The sequence below is a fragment of the Crotalus tigris genome, unplaced genomic scaffold (assembly GCF_016545835.1).
Source record: "Crotalus tigris isolate CLP2741 ecotype Arizona unplaced genomic scaffold, ASM1654583v1 scf7180000024424.1579004, whole genome shotgun sequence".
Lineage (NCBI taxonomy): Eukaryota > Metazoa > Chordata > Lepidosauria > Squamata > Viperidae > Crotalus > Crotalus tigris.
The window spans coordinates 565597-583465 of NW_024100591.1; the positions used below are offsets into that span (position 1 = coordinate 565597).

General features: G+C 38.8%; 1 protein-coding gene across 17 annotated transcripts in view; it reads left to right on the plus strand.

Moving 5' to 3' along the window:
• Positions 1-17869, plus strand: part of SEMA5B (semaphorin 5B) — a 543893-nt gene that overhangs the window by 513362 nt on the left and 12662 nt on the right. For all 17 annotated transcript variants that reach the window (XM_039330065.1, XM_039330083.1, XM_039330082.1 and 14 more), the window contains 6 exons: positions 1714-1939; positions 4274-4492; positions 5529-5699; positions 7425-7574; positions 9092-9136; positions 13274-13479. In XM_039330065.1, coding sequence (XP_039185999.1) covers positions 1714-1939; positions 4274-4492; positions 5529-5699; positions 7425-7574; positions 9092-9136; positions 13274-13479 — 1017 coding nt within the window. The remainder of the gene's footprint in view (positions 1-1713; positions 1940-4273; positions 4493-5528; positions 5700-7424; positions 7575-9091; positions 9137-13273; positions 13480-17869) is intronic.

Consider the following 17869-nt stretch of genomic DNA (forward strand, 5'->3'; position numbering starts at 1 on the left):
TACTCCAAAACATGTTGTGTTTTTGTGCTAATATTTGGCCTACTAAATATGGCAATTAATGAAGCTTTGTAGCAGAGCTGTGTTGATTAAGAGATGTTGGAGCTATAACAGTTATGGGCTGGAGAGTGACAATTTTACATGGAACTATATAAATGAATTACTGGGGTTCACATATTGTGGCTGTCTCAGTTTTCAGTTTTGTTTTTTTTTATCATAGGACATGTTTGAGAAGAACTTTCTTTACAAAGCAGAAAAAATTGAGCACTTTCTCCTTCTTCTCCCCAGGATGTTTCATATTCATAAGCAATGTCTAGCATAACAAAGAAGGTTCTGCTAGTTTTTAACAAGTCTGAGAATCAGCTGTGTTTCTGTGTTACATATAGTTAATTTGAAACTCTAGTCTTCTTCTTGTTGTTGTTAGTTGCAAAGTCGTGTCTGACCCATCGCGACCCCATGGACATCATTCCTCCAGGTCTTCCTGTCCTCTACCATCTTCTGGAGTCCATTTAAGTTCACACCTACTGCTTCAGTGACTCCATCCAGCCACCTCATTCTCTGTTGTCCCCTTCTTCTATTGCCCTCAATCTTTCCCAGCATTAGGCACTTCTCCAGTGAGTCCTTCCTTCTCATTAGGTGGCCAAAGTCTTATTGAGGGCCAAATTGAATATCCTCTGCCCTCAAACTGATATAAATGTTATTTTTGGTGTTAGAAGCTAAATAGGTATCCTCTAGAACAGGAGTGTCAAACTGCCGGCCTGCAGGCTGGATGCATCATAGCGAAACCGCGCCTGCCCCATTGCTGGCAATGGCAAAAAAGTCACAATACGTCGCGGCACGTCACATGACGTTGCGAGTTTGACACCCCTGCTTTAGAAGGAGTTTGATAGAAAATAATATTAGACTCCTGTATTTTTCTAATCCATTTAACAGAATAACAGAGTTGGGAGGGACCTTGGAATCTTCTAGCTGAACTCCCTGCTCAAGCAGGAGACACTGTACCATTTCAGATAAATAGTTATCCAATCTCTTCTTAAAAATCTCCAGTGTTGGAGCACCCACAACTTCTGGAAGCAACTGATTAATTGTTCTGTCAGGAAATTTCTCCTGAGTTCTAGATTGGTTCTCTCCTTGATTAGTTTCTATCCATTGCTTCTTGTCCTACCTTTAGGTGCTTTTTTGTCATTTGTTTTTATCTTGTGGTTAGAAACTATTTACAGGAATAAACAACACGACTGCTTCTCCTATGCCTCTCTAAGACTCTGTGTTCAGATGGGAAGCTGGGTTTGACTTGACATCAATATTTTTATCTGAAGGATATTTTTTAAAAGCATTGAGAAATGCATTCAGTCGTATGAATCTGTTTCTGACATGACACCCCCAATGTTTTACCACTTTAGTGAACACTAGGACTTGCTTATAAAATTTGTGTGTATATGCCTGAGCAATGTATATTATTCAGCTATGGTCTGCCACCTCAGTATTATATTCTATTAATTAAAGCACTGGGAGCAATAAGAGAACTTGTTTTATATGCCTTCTGAGCTTTATTTCTGCCTCAACAATTTCTGTATTTTTAATCAAATATTCCAGATTTATCTTATGACTCCTTAAATCATGGAGTACCCCAGGGTAGTGGTAAACTTGTATTTCCCTCAAAAATGTTAAAGACTCTGGTTTAATCTTCCCTTTTTTCCCTTCTCTTGCTTTCTATAGGAGTACAAAACCTGCAGCCCAGAGGCCTGCCCAGAAGTGCGTAGAAGCACCCCCTGGACTCCTTGGACCCCTACCAATATTACTCAAAGTGGGGCCCGCCAAGAGCAGCGCTTCCGTTACACCTGTCGTGCTCAGCTGGCTGACCCCCATGACCTACAGTTTGGCAGAAAGAAGACAGAGAGTCGGTTTTGCCCTAATGATGGCTCCGCAGTTTGCGACACAGATTGTATGTCTTGCCAGAAGGCAGACAACTTATTTCAGATAGTGGAAACCTGGGTGGATGAAACAGAGAGTTGGATAAGCACCCATCTGGGCTGCTAGTAGAAGAGCAGATCAAAGCCAGCTGGTAGAGATAATGAATTCTGGGAAATTAGAATGCATGAAACTCACAGGATGCAGGGGGAGCTTCTTAATTTCTATGTTTATAAAGGTGCCCATCCCAAAATTCTCCAGGAGCATAAGAATTACTGTTACTAAGTAGAATCACTCCCGGTACATAAGTTGATTAGTTGATTAATCATCCCAGCTGCTATTTGTATTTATTTTGTGAGTGTTTTATTGATTTAATTTTTTTGAATTTGTTTTGTTTTATAATTTTAGAATAGTAAGCTGCCCAGAGTCACTTGGTTGAGTTGGACAGCTATAGAAATTGAATGAATGAATGAACGAACAAACGTACAAATGAATGAACGAATGATGCTACATCAGCTATCACAGAAGAAACTGTAGCACTTTAATTACATGCAAAATATTGTAATCAGAATCATCTGTAGCAGTGGCCCCCAACCTTGTGGGTGCTAGTGATTGGTTCCACGGAGGGCAGGTTTTCCACAGACTCTGGGGGGGGGGGTAATGTGGTTTTGTGCGCTGCCTGGGTCCTGCACTTGCGCAGGTGGCATTTTGCTCGCTTGCGTAGACTGGTTCCTGGTGGGCCATGGCCTGGTGTTGGTCCACAGCCCAGGGATTGGGGACCCCTGATCCACAGTATAAAGTGACTAGATGAAATCTTTTTGTTTGTCTGCTTACCAAACTTCAGTTCTTTTTGCTCATTATTTAATGAGCAGAGCCTATACTTGCAGTAGTGTGCAAATTTGCAAGCTTGACTTATGTTTTTAAAAGGGCAAGGTTTGTGAGAACAGCCATGAGAAGCATTTATGAATTTATACCTGATTTGGATTTCTTTGTCACTAAGGTGACAAAGCATCTATTAACTGTCCTAATATACTTTGTGGAAGCATTCTGTCTCTGGTTCACATGGGCTGGTAAACTGCATCCTTGGCGTCTCCTATTTATTTATTAAGCCATTTGCAAATAAATAGACTTGGTTGTCAGCAACTGACCAAGAAAGACATTTCAAGCTCACGATGAAAAACTCAGTTAAGAAATCAACTTGGTTGTGGAAAAGGTAATTTCCATGCTAGGAATCAGAAGGGAGATACGTAAAATAAGATTATCAGTATCTTATATACTCAGTAGGATATATTTTACGCAGTTTTGGTTGCTGCATCTCAAAATGATGCTATATTGCTGAAAAAAACAGAAAGGATTTCAAAGCAGCCAGATGGCTGAGACAACTCCATTATAAGGAAAGATTACAATTTGCAGCTTTTAGTTTAGGAAAAAAAAAAGAATAGTGAGAGAATTATTAAAGATTACTTGCATAATGCTAAAACCTGTCTGAAAGACAAAGAGAATTTCTTTAAATATTGTATAATTAAAATAGGTGTAATTATGCTGCCACAAGATGTAGGAATGGTTTGCTTTCTGCTTGTTCTCCTCATTTCTGCTGGTTGAGTATTTTGGGAACAGGATGGTAGATGAAATAGTCATACATCTTTTCCACCAAAACTCTTAAATTTCATCCTACTCTTCCCCAGAGGTAATCATTCCACCTTCTTTATGATGTCTTCATTAATGTGAAGAATGGAATTCCTTTATTATCATTTTGTGCTATCAAAGCATAAAAATGCAGATGAGATCCTTTCCCTGGTGCTTACTCAGCACCAGACATTGGCAGAAAATCAAAACTAAAACTGTCCTTGCCTTATGAGTGTAATACTAAGGAAGGTGGGCATATCTTAGTTAAGACCAAGCTGAATTTGATCTAGGGCATACTTCAGGAAGAGGAAATGAAAACTTTGGTTCAAAATTAAGGTAACCGATACATCAATATCTACTGAGAATATTATGAATTATTTAACAATTTATTTCTCATAATTTCTGATTGCCTTGGTTGGCCAGTTTCTAAAAACTGTAAACACAAGCTTTTTGTCTTATTGCTGACTTCATTCTGCTCCTTTGTGTAAGATCAGCATACAACCTAGCCAGGTTTTATGGTGCCTTAGCACTGCACTAAAGTGCAAAAGAATAAAAAAAAACCCCGAGGCTGCTAAGAAATGATCTACAATGCTTTGCCTGTTTGAAATGGAGTTGAGATGTAGTTCATTGTGTAATAAAGAAAGTTGTAGTTTGTCCCATTACCAGAAGGATATTACATGCCCGTCCTATCAGGTTTGCCTGGATTTTTTAATTGCTACCTTTTATTTCTCTCCCCAACTAGCTCTAGTCGATGATCTTCTGAAAAGTGGCAAGACCTCTGTCCGCATTATCAATGGCGGCTGGTCTTTTTGGGGTGGATGGTCATCTTGTACTCGGGATTGTGAACTGGGCTTCAAAACCAGGAAGCGAATGTGCACCAATCCAGAACCCAAGAATGGTGGTGTTCCTTGCATAGGATCTGCAATGGAATATCAGGATTGTAACTCACACCCTTGCCCAGGTAAGACCTTTTTTGATTTCGCGTTTAAACAAGACCATTGGTATTCCAAGTATTGTACCACTTTTTTACAAAATGACTTGTGATTGCTCCACTTTATCATCCTAATTTGCCAGGCTGGTCTAAAATATTTAGACCGCAGTAACAGAATGCTGCCTGCATTTAAAAACAAGGTCAAAATTGCTACTATTCCAGAATAAGATTGGTCCTTTACTGGTAACTGGCATTTTCACACAAAACAGAGTGCTTTGTCAATTGCAGTAGTTCATACATTAAAATATTGATTTTAATCCTTAAAACTCTAAATTGCTTAGGGTCAGTTTTTCTCAAAGATTACTTTCCCATGTATTTACCTGCTTGAACTGTTAAGGTCTTCTTTTGAGGATTTCTCTGAATGCATTGACTCAGTGAAACAAGGGAAATAATGTCTTAGGCAGGGACAATATGTTCAGTCATTGCTGAACAATCCCAGTTAATATGATTATGATAAGTGCTAATTATGTTGTAATTATACAACATAATTGTATATGTGGTATGCACAGCATACTGTATATAGATATATATTGTATATACAACATATAGAGAGAGCTCAGGTTTCATGCATATGCATTAAAGACCAAGTATTTTTGGAGGTAGTGTCCTCGTTATTAAAAAAATTTCCAGAAAGCCTTGCATTGTGACATTCTTGGTACTTTCAGCGAAGATGCTTTTATTCACTCAAATATTTTAAGTGCATATCTTACAGTCTCCTCATCTGAACATCTTCAGTGTTTTAATTATTTTTTAGTTTCAGTAATTTATTATATTTTACATTGTCTTGATATTATATTTTTCTATCTCTCACCAAGTGAACTTGTATTGATTGGTAGCTGTATAAAAATATAAAAAGTAAGAGTAAAATCTTAACAATAGTGCCACTTATCTAAAAAAATATTTCACTGTAGTCTTTGGTCTGTCATTATTGCAATAATGCTGTTATTTGGGTTGAAGTAGACTAAACTCAGAGGTGCCTATTTATTGTGTTCTGAATCATCTACAGTGAAGGGCTCATGGTCCTGCTGGACTCCTTGGTCTCCGTGCTCAGCAACATGTGGAGGTGGACACTACCAACGCACCCGGACCTGCACCAACCCAGCACCAACTAATGGAGAGGATATCTGCATTGGGCTACACACAGAGGAAGCCCTCTGCAATACACACCCATGTGAAGGTAGCAAGCACTTAATTTGTTCCTCAGGACCTGCTAGTATAATGCTTCCCAAGATTACTATGTAACAGCAATAACTACTCTTTAACTACTGTTAAATGCTTAGTATTATCGTTCCTATTGGCATCCTCCAATTAGGTTGGAATTACAGAATTTTAATCAGCTGGAAGGCTGTCTTCTCAGCTGCTGATTGTCACCTGTTCTGCTGTATGAGATCTGATGCTTTGAAAGCCCTTTGGTGGAACATAGCTGACAGGATTCTGTCATGCCATCTTTACAGTTTTTATTAAAATTAACACATTTAAAGAATATTCAGTATTCCAGAAAGAGGGTGACTCGATTGGTAGCCTTGAAAGTGATGTTGAAAGAGTTAGTTGTAAAAGCATGGCTATACATTATCCATTCCCAAATGGTTACTAAAAACAACTGTAGTGGGAACATTTAATTCCAAGTTACAAACTAAAGGAGGAGGTTTTGATGAAACTGAGAGCAAGCACAGTAAGAATTTTTAGCTTACTTTGCTAATTGAGGATGTTCTGTAAAATATGTGCTAGGCATAGTCTGAAAAGTTATTTATTTATTTATTTATTTATTTTTAAAATTTATAAGCCACCCCACTCCCGAAGGACTCTGGGCGGCTAACAATAAAAAACACATAAAACATAACAAACAAACAGTACAAAGACAGTCATCCAGGGGTCAGGTTTTATAAACCTCAGGCCTGCCGGAAAAGCCAGGTCTTAAGTAGCTTACGGAAGACCAACAGGGTGGGAGCGGTCCTAATCTCCGGGGGGAGCTGGTTCCAAAGCGTGGGCGCCATCACAGAGAAGGCCCTCCTCCGCGGCCCCGCCAAATGGCACTGCTTGGCCGACGGGGCCTGAAGGAGGCCCAGCCTGTGGGATCTAACCGGACGTAGGGAACTATGAGGTAGTAGGCGGTCTCGCAAATAGCCTGGCCCTGAGCCATATAGGGCTTTAAAGGTAATGACCAACACCTTGAATTGGACCCAGAGACCAATAGGCAAACAGTGCAGCTCATGGAGGATAGGTGTAACGTGGGTATATCGAGGAGCACCCACTATCACTCGCGCGGCTGCATTCTGGACCAACTGTAGTCTCCGAATACTTTTCAAGGGTAGCTCCATGTAGAGCGTGTTGCAGTAGTCCAGATGTGAGGTGACAAGGGCGTGAGTGACTGTAAGGAGAGCCTCCCGGTCCAGGTAGGGTTGCAACTGGTGCAACAGGCGAACTTGTGCAAAGGTCCTCCCCGCCACAGCCGTCAATTGATGTTCCAAATTCAGCTGTGGATCAAGGAGGACACCCAAGTTGCGAACCCGCTCCGAAGGGGGTATATTTTCCCCCGCAAGAGTCAACACTGGACAATCGACATGATCCTTGGGAGGCAACATCCAAAGCCACTCAGTCTTGTCAGGATTGAGCCTGAGTCTGTTAACCCCCATCCAGACCCTCACGGCTTCGAGGCAATGGCCCATTACATCGGCCGCTTCACTGAGAGAGCTCGGGGAGGAGATATATAACTGGGTATCATCAGCATGTTGATTACCTTATACTATCAGTATGTTTTTGAACTATAACTCCCAGGCAGATTGTTCAGCTGAACAACTGCATTCTGATCTTTAGTTCAGTATTCATCTCTTATACTTTTTCCTAGCATGACACTGAATCATCCTGCCTAATTTATCTTATTTCTGACATACATAATTTTAAGGAGGCTGGTCTGAATGGTCTGAATGGAGTTTATGCAATGAAGATAGCATCCAGTATCGTAGCCGTTTCTGTGAAATCCACAGTCCAGGATCTGTTCAGTGCGCAGGGAACAGCACCCAGTACCAAGAATGTCTGTATAATGAGATCCCTGGTAGGTCGAGTTTCATATGTTTCAGTACACTAGAGAGGCAAGAATCTGACTAGTTGATTAAATGTTTGGGTGAGCTTCCCATATGGAATAAAAGTGGTTGCTATTTTTAATATCAATAGGATGATGTGTGCGTGTGGTTTTATTGAACGTTTTTTTATGTTTCATAAGCTTACATTCATAAGATGACATTTGGCAAAGTGAATATTATACAAATTAATATATGATTATAGAGGGTAGATACAAATGAAATAATTTAGAAATAATCTATACTTTGTAGGAGTATAATAATTTTGCAAGTGGTTATGATGAGTTTTATGATGTTGATTAAATCATCTTCAAGAAGTTACCTGTCTCAGACTAACATCTATTTTATTTAGCGTATGGCTAAAATGTTAAAAAGGACATCAATTACATTCTTAATGAGCAAATATGAAACTATTTATTTACAAGTGCAAAGGTAGACTATTTATGTTTATATGGATGGGTGCAGTGGTGGAATTCCTGAACAACTGGTTCTCTTATCTGATGCAGGCCTGGGCCTCCGAGGCCTAGAAGGGATTTCCGGAAGTGACAGCCACGCATTTCCGACGGGCCATTCTAGGTCTGGGAGGCCTCCTCCAGGCCTCTGAGGCCTAGACTGGACTTCTGGAAGCCAGGCAGTCCTCCAAATGCAGCAAAATTTAGCTACCAGTTCTACTGAACCGCTGCAAATTGGCTGAATCCCACCACTGGATGTGTGGGATTTTATGATTCATAAATACAAAATAAATTAAGCTTGCATTAAAGTAAGATGAACTTGGATGAATTAGATGAATCACTAACAGTGAATATGACAGGTAACATGAAAGTAAAGTCAGTTGAAATACTGACATATCTTTATTCATTGCTTTGTCTGGTGCAGCAAATTCCAAGACTATTATTATTCTTCAGTTAAAAAATGTGAAATAAATGATGTCATATAAGATAATAATAAAGGGTGGGTTAGGGTGTTTAACAGTTTTATTTATATGGTTAATCTTTTATAGTTTTAAATGTTATAAATCACCCAAGGTCACCTATGCATGAGTTGGGTGGCTATATAGATTTATTTAATAAATAGCTAGCTAACTTGGAGTCAGGAGGCAAAAGTATAATATGTGTGCAATATTATCCACCTGTGTCATTCAGATGTTTTGTAAATGCCATTTGAATTGTATCACTCATTTCTTCCAGTTTTTATATATATGTGACTATGATTTGTGCACAGATCTTTTCTCAACAGAATACTGTTATCTTTAAATAATTCTCAATCCGATCCACATTTCTGTGATGATAGGAAGCATGTTCTTTTCAAGAAGGGTTTTTTTTTCTCTTTGTATGATATTTCATTCTGTATTTTTCACCAGATCTCTGAAAGAGCTTCTTGTTTACAGCAGAAATTAACTTGCCACATAGCGAGCAAAATCATTTTAATTGCCTGTACAGTGTCGCAGATGACAAAAATGACGTTTCCCCTCCCTTTTTTTCATTTTGTTTAGTAATCCTGCCAGCATCAAGCATTGATGAGAGCGTGAACTGTGGAGGTAGAGTACAGCTAACTATAGATCTTGCATTTATTTTAACATGCCTACTTTTTTCTGGGATGCATCAACAAAACCATTAATCTGTGTGATTCACATCCCTGTTGATATCTCTAATTCCACTGGAGTCTTGTTGTCAGAGTTGGGGAGGGAAAGTTTTTGATATGGATGTTATTTTTTAACAGGACATGCTTTATTTAGACATTCACATTCACTTAGTTATAAATTGTTAGTGCACACTTAAAGTGAGCAAGTCCAAATACATCCAACCATTCAGATCCCCTTCCACGCCTCTCTCTTTTCCACCCCTTATTCTCTTTCTACTTAAAACCACGAACTATCCTAGATTCTGTAATTTCCTTCACTTTTCCCTATGTCCCATTAACTAGGGACCATTCCAAAAATCTTGAAAATTGTAGTTCTCCACATTGCTTACTTATTTGCATTTATCAAATTTATTTACTGCCCATCTTGTGGGTTAAGCCTCTACTCCTCCTAAGAAATGCCCACATTTTCTGAAGAAATAAATTGATTGAAGAAAATTTCCTTGGACGTGTTTGCCATCTTCCATTGTAGAAAGCCCCGATACAGCAATGTTTTGGGGAGTAGCAAAGTACTTAGCAGATGGGAAAAAATAGTCTGCTAGAAAATCGGACTCTGTGCTTACCCATGCAATGTCATCAGCTTCTCTTCATGGGATGCCAGAGGTGTTGGCAACTGGGAGCAGTCAAAAGCTGGGTGGGAGGAAGCTTTAGGTCAACCTTTGTGAGCAGGCAAAGCAGAGGAGGAGTAATTGGACTCAACAGCTGTAATACCTGAAGAACAGGAATGGCAGGGAGTCTTCCCTGGCCTGCAAGACTGAAGTTTTTTACTTCGATTTTTTTTCCCACAGAACTTTTAAATTGTGCCTCTTGTTTTAAATATTCTTTTTACATTAGGCTTTGATCTATTTAGGTTGCCTAGCACAATATTAAACCTGTTACTGACAACAGTATAAAAATACTAGCTTCTAGTGTAATAAACTGGGGGCATCGGGATATAATCAGAATGCAGTCATTTTTTCAGCTGTCTATAGCAGCGGGCCCTTCTTTACCAAGGTGAGATACATCATTAAAAATCTACTTATAGAACCCAGGGAAACCAAGGCAAGGCAGCCCTTGTAAGATCTGGGTTGCCTTAAAAAGTTGCCAGTCAACAAAGTTTTATCTTCAAAGTTCAGGGAAAGGCATTTTCCTTGTGCGGAATCATTACTCTGTTCTCTGTAGTTACTTATAAGTTATGACCAAAGACTTTGAAAAGGGCAGAAGAAAAATTGGCTTTTTATGTCTCCCAGCATAATCAGCTGCAAATACTGATGGCTCTTTTCCCTTTGCTTTTATTTTAGGTGAAAGTTGCTTTTTAATGCAAGTGGTATTTCATGACTGGTAGCCGAAAAAACAAATCTCCTTATCTACAAACAACAAAGTTTATTTGATCCTTTTAAAGTTCTGCCCATTGTTAGATTCATGAGATATATTTGCTTATGGGCAGAGCCATAAAACTATGGCATTTTTGTAGTTACAATGCCCTTGAAAATATTTATAATATTGTGTGCTCCTTTGCTGATGCTTTAATGCAGGGTAGAATCTGACTATGAAAGAAAAAAAGACCTTTACATGCCGCAAAGATTTCCACATGAAAAAGTATTGTTCTTTTTGGAATTTCTACTGCACATTTAAAAATTGATTTAGCTTGCTCCCTTCATCAGCAAAGAATTTTTTTTCTGTGAGAAAAGTGTGAGTGTATGTTGAGGGCAGTGGTGGGATTCAAATATGTTTTTTTATAAAGTTTTATTATTATTTTAACAGAGCTCAATAATAATTATTCAACAAAAACGTGTTGTCTGAGTATCTTATTCACTAATATAAATTAAATTCCTAATCCCTAAATCTTTTCTCTAACCATTGATAAAATAGGTCCCAAGTTTGAAAATATTCAAACAACCGGTTCTCTGTGTGGATGCCGCTTCTGGAAGTCCATTCTGGGCCTGGGCAACGAAAAATTAGTTACCCATTCTGCCAAAGTGGTGCGAACTGGCTGAATCCCACCACTGGTTGAGGGGGAGGGGCTTGTTTCTCAGAATGTTTGGTATTCAGTAATTCCATGTGTTCTTCAACTGATCACACAAGGTCAATCTTGCCATTTAATAAAATGTATTTTTCTTTTCACTTTCAACAAAATGACTCTGAAAGTTACACAATGTATTAGGACTATAATTGGCAGAAACAATTTTGGGAGCATCAAAAACACCTTAATCCCAGCTCTTGCCCACCATAGTTACATTTCTTAGCAAGTCTCTTAGATACAACTTAGACACTTATATCCAAACTATCCTGTATGAGGGAGCAAAGCAATATAAAATAACAGAATGAGCCAAAGTCAGGAGATAAGCCGTTAAGAGTAAAGGAAGTATGTATGTGCATCTTTGAATCAACATTGATTCCTAATGCCTGCCTGAATAAGTTCCTATAGTTTCCTTGACAAGATTTAGGAAGTTGTTTGCCACAACCTCTTTCCTGGGACTGAGAGAGAAACTAGCCCAAAATCACCCAGCTGGTTTCATGCCTAAAATAGAATTAGAAATTCCAGTCTCCCAGTTTCTGCCTTAATCTCTCACCAAATTGGCTCTCTAAATAGAGGAAGGAAGCATGGATAATCAATGACTGATATAGGGTCAATTACCCATAAATCTACAAAATAACATATCATACATAGGCAAGAAACAGGCCAAGGTTCAGATTGATGATGAAAATGTCACCTGAGACTCCTTGGATTACTCCTAATGCTGCTAGATCAGTAGGAATTCTGATTAATATTGTTCCAGAGTCACTTGTTGAGATGCAAGTGACATTCATAAAACTGGACTAAATTAATTAATTAATCATCAGAGGCCATTAAGGCAGCCCTCCAACTAAAATATCAGGCATCCACCTCTTTATCATCTACTTTATTTTATTTCTTCCCTGGCATTTTAAGCAACCCTGAAGGCTTTTTTCCTTCATGATTAGTGAAATGTGCTTTCTATGACAGGCCATTCTTTAGGTGTGTGTTGTTTGTAAGCTTCATTTTTTTCAACCTGTCAGCTTTAATGTTTCCTTTCAATTTCAATCAAAGGCGAAAGAAATACTTTTTTAAAAAAGCAAGGTATGATTCCATTAACACAGAATGAAGATGGGCAAACAGGAAGGGAGTAAGATAAATGCAATGTCCTAGATGTTTTCAGAATTGCATTTTGCTTGTACCAAGGGATCAGAAAATTATTCTCAGTCTGCATGCATTCAGTAGCCATCCAAATATCCTTTTTTATGGTTGTAATGTGTGAGTATTTTTTATCATCAAGGGGACACCTCTTATCCAAAGTTTTGCAGGTGAAAAGAAATGAGGTATCCCCTGGAGGTACAGAGAAGATACAAGCTTTGTTTAATATGTTTTTCTCATAAGGTTCACTTCTCTATATAAAACTGATTTTAGAGAAAGGGCAGGAGGAATACATTGAGCTATATATACATTCTGGCATATATACATAAAATCTAAAGGCTATCCGACACCATGTCATTCTGTATGGCTTAAAGTGTTTAAAAGAAGGAAAATAAAAGCTCGGCAACCAACCTATCCCAAGGCCTGGGAAAATAGCCAAGTTTTCAGTGACTTTTTGAACATTAAGAGGGTGAGACCCATATGGATCACAGGAGGGATGATGTTCCAAAGAAAACCTGCTTCCCAGGTTCTAATAAATGGCATTATTTAATCAAGGAGTCATGGAGCACATCTACTCTGTCCATGATCAGAAACGGTTGGAGATAGGTGATTCCTCAAATTAAGCCCTGGGCCATAAAAAGCTTAAAAGGTGGTAACCAGCCCTTGAATTGCACCCAGAAGCCATCTGGCATCCAGTGCAGCAGTGAGTATGGTAGTACATAGCCAAGTTAGTAATGGGAAGGATGTTGTGAAAGAAGTGCCAGCATGGTAGCAATGTATAAAACCTGGCAATATTTTGTTTACAAATAGTAGTACAAAGGTTGCAACTTCTAATTGAGAAAAGTGGTGTTTTGCCATTCTTGTGTCACTGATCTTAGCTTCCTCTTAATACATCTCTTCCAGGTTTTAGCCTCATCCACCTCATTGCCACAGGACTCTCCTGTTTCTTTGGCTCTAGCCTCTTAACCTTTGTGATCTACATTTACTGTCAACGGTGCCAGAGACAATCTCAGGAGTCAACTGTTATCCATCCCACCACTCCCAATCATCTTCATTACAAAGGCAACACAACTCCCAAGAATGAAAAGTACACACCTATGGAATTCAAGGTAAGAAACTACATCCATAAATGGATCTCCTTTGGGCATATTATTCATTTGCAGCAGAAATAGATAACCTGTGATCTTCCAGACTTAATGAACTACAATTTCCAGCATTTTTACCATGGGTTATGGTGGTTAGGACTATTTGAGAGCTGAAGTTCTGCAACTGAGGGCCCAGTGTACCTGTAGTGCTCAGTGGTTCCTAACTTTGCATGCAATTTTCTTGTTTTCTTTTTGCAGTATACTTTTGAGTTGAATTTTATAATCAGTAAAATCATGTGGCAGAACTATACTATCTACTGAACCTCCTGATATGTCTTTGTCCAATCGGAACCTACCACATAATTCTTCTGGTTCTGTTACTCATTTTGTGCCTCCTTTTTAGGCATGGCCTGTTTTGGTAGAGAGAGATTTGTTGTGGCTTAAAAAGCCTGTTTCTCCACAGAGGATAGCCTTGCTTTGGCCCATCACCTTGGTCATAAGCATAGACTTGGTAATATAGCTGAGATATATTTCTGAAGAGAAGAGCGCTAGTGATATACCTTTGGATAACAAGTGCAGCCTCCTATTAAAGGCTAAATATTCAAATATTGACTGTGCTTTCTTCCTTTTCCCTGTTTTTATTTAGGTAATGCTATTCATTTCATGTTCCTCTCGTCATTCAAATTTTAATCAGTGTCAGAAGAGGTCAGAAAACAGTTTATTTTGTTCAGAGGTACACATATAATACATTTGATGAGCATGGGAAACACCGTATTGAAGTGCCCGAAAGGGTTGTTTGTTTGGAAGCCTTATTCGTAAGAAAATATTCTCTATTGTATATGAATTGACTTGGAAACCTCTTTTTTAGTTTTATCTGGAATTTCCCCAATCAAGAAATGATCCTGGGAAGTTAATAAATATTGTAGTATCAATTAACACATAATAAAGTAACCAGCAACTCTAATCAATAAAGTAACTTGGGGACAAGGGAAAATGCCCCTTAAAAGCATCTGATTAACTTGCAGAGATTATGGCAAAGTTTACTATTTGTTGCATGTAGCAAACAACAAGCAAACAAGTAAATAGAGAGCAAGTACAAAAGCAGGATGCACTGAAAACCCAATCCCAGTTGAGAGCCTCCTTGAAAAATCAGGCTTCCAAATAGTGTTGATGATACAGCAAAGCATTTCCACAGATTTTCAAGTGAGTACCATGGCATACAATAGCAGTCCAACCTACCAGTCTGGTTTCTTTGTGTTTTGAAGCCTATGAATCCTTATTCAGGCTTCCCCTGTCCTATAGGCGCCAGATTGCACAGGGAAAGTCTATCACTGCCAGCAGACAAATGGAAAAGAAACAGTCAGTTCTACTGAATATATAATTTCATGGATGCATGCATGATCTGTTGATATGCAGGCTGGGTGCATCAATAACAATCTTTAGAATCTAGAAGAACAAACGTTATATCGAAGAGATGGGAGGAAAACTGTGCCCCAGCAAAGCCTCATTATATCCATGCCGAAAGTGGAATGTCAGTTCTTTCTTTCAGGGTTCAGTTCTTTCTGTGATTTAAGGAGTTGCATATTTTTTCCTCCATGTAGAATGCCTTACTTGTTCCTGTACAGAAAAGGTGTTGGAAGAGGAAGATGACCTGTATCCCTGCTGCCCCCTCCCCCCACCACCAAAAAGATTAAAACCTACCTTAGAAGCTGTAAATAACCAGTTTTGTCTGTGAGGATCTTGAAGGGCCATAGAAGGAAATACAGCATATTGCTTTACTTCATTTTTTTTTAGATGATGAAACAGAGCTAAATGCTATTTGATGTTTTACAGTACACCTAAACTGGGATCCTTATAACTGAACAGCCTATTTAGAAAAATAATTTGCTGTATAAACCTCTAAAGTTTCCAAATGCAAGTGGAGATTGTAGACGCTTTTCCATGTCAGACTCACTATGTCTCAGTTGGCTAGGTTCTAAATGAAATTGCAACTTTTCTCCATGAGAGGATATCTTCTTAATGCAGGAAACCATTTACAGGTAGTCTTCGACCTATGATCATAAATTGGGACTGGAACGTCTGTTGCTAAGCCAGATGACAGTTAAGTGAGTTCAAGCCTGATTTTAGTAGCCTTTTTTCCCAGGGTTGTGAAGTGAATCCCTCTGGTTAAGTGAAGCCTGTGGTTGTTAAGCAAATCCAGCTTCTCACATTAACTTTGCTTGTTGGAAGCCGGCTGGGAAGGGTGCAGGTGGTGATCACGTGACTTCAGGATGCTACAACGATCATAAATTCATGCCCGTTGCCAAGGGACTGCAGGGGATTCTATGGCCCTCATAAGCGCAGGGACCAGTCAGAAGTAATTGTTTTTCAGTATTGTCATGTCTTCGAACAGTCACTAAACAACTGGTTGTAAATTGAGGACTCTCTGTATATTAGGACTGTGTACTCCTCTTCCAATTGTTGCTACCATCTGTGGATTTTCTTTTTGTTGCTCTTTAAAATGGGTCTTAACTGTATTTTTTATGGGAAGATCCTTTGGACAGTTTTCATTAGAAAATATTGTTGAGATAGTTTGAGTATATAAATAGCATGCTTCGTTCAATTCTTTGCTGCTGCCGATAAGCACACAAAACCCCTGCATGTAGGAAAATGGCTAGACTATTTTCTTTGGAGAAAGTATCTCTTGACTGATTGATTGATTGATTATGTGCCATCAAGTCATTGTTGACTGATAGCAACCACATAGATAATTTTTTCTTCGTGATGATCTGTCTCTAATTTGATCCTGCAGCTATTCTAATAGTACATTCATCTCTGTTGGAACTGAGTCCACCCCATTTGCTGCTGATCATCCTCTTCCCTTTCTTTCCACTTTTTCCAACACTGGAGCCTTCTCCAGAGAGCTGGGACATTGCATAATGTATCCAAAGTAGGACAATTTGAGCCTGGTTTTATATCTATATAATTATTATTTTTTAGGATAAGGAAACAATACTTTTTTTGTGGGGGAGCAGGGGCTGTATTCTCAAAGTGGTAAAACCAGAACTGCCAAAAACCTTTGTCGCCCAAATTTTAGTGCTAGTTCATGCTCACTTTATAAGGCAATTTGAGTACTTTGACAGTCCCTGTTTCTGCAATAGGTTTCTAGAAGTACTACATATGCATCACTGAGAAATGAGCAGAGCTGAATGTCATTTGGTCTTTGGAGCAATCCTCTTATGCCTGTGAGCTTTTTGTGAGATACTCTGATTTGTGGGAGAGATAATAGCTCTGTATTAAGAGGCACAAAGCTCTTTCATATCCTCCTTTTCTCTCCTAGTCCTTGACTATATGTCAAATTGTCCGAGACATGTAGGCAGGAATTTGCAAACGGTTATTGATGGAGAACTCAGGATGTTTACCCAGCTTGAACATGAATACCTTGAATTTAGGATTTTTTCCTGATCATGGCTATCTCAGTAAGCAAATGTCAAAGACCGATGTCTTTCATGTTTCCTGAATCGTGACTTCAGTTTGGTATGTGCCAATTTGTATACCAGTTTGGTGTGTAGAAGTTATCTCTTACCAGTTCTAAGCCTGGAAACCAGGAGACTGTGAGTTCTAGTCCTGCCTTGGGCATGAAAACTCTCAACCCAACTTACCTCGCAAGGTTGTTGGGAGAAAACAGGAGGAGGAAAGCGCATTAGGTATACTTGGCACCTTGAATTACTTATAAAGTAATAAAGGTGGAATAAAAAAATCTGATGAATGCATAAATAGAATAAATATCAATTTGCTTTGTGCATTAGGCAAATTCCATTGTTAGGTGTGGGTACAGCTGCAATTAAATGATTACAGATGAAGGGCATTATATTGTCCTTTCCTGTTTATTGAACTCCTTCCAAAACGTATTCTTCCTACAGTGGCAGAAAGTTGTTTGCAAGTTAGTGCGAAAACATTTTTATTAAGCCCAAATCAGTATGAATTTGGAAAATGAAAGTTGTGTGAGATAAAAGAAAATCTCTACCACCCATCCTGTTTCTCTCCTCTCTTTCATCTAATTAAATCCATGTTGATTGATGCAGAAAGGCCATATCCTGTTTGTTTCAAGAACAGCTTCATTAACTGGGTTTCCTGAATTTCCACTGTCCTGACAATATTTGCTTCTTTCTATCCATAATCAGAGGGAGTCCTTAGACACTACTAAAATGTTATGTAATGCCAGGATGGTGCTGAAGGCTATGCTGAAGTTTTTGAAGATGATCTCCTGAATTTTGTCTTCTACCATAGAAGTATAGACTGAGAGTAAAAAATCACAGGTTATAGGAATGGAGAGAAAATTCCAATAGGAAATAGGGGTGCAGTTTTGCTGAGTTTAGAAAAGCAGGTCTTTAAAGGAGAAAACTGTAGAAGAGTCATGTTTGGCTACTAGTAG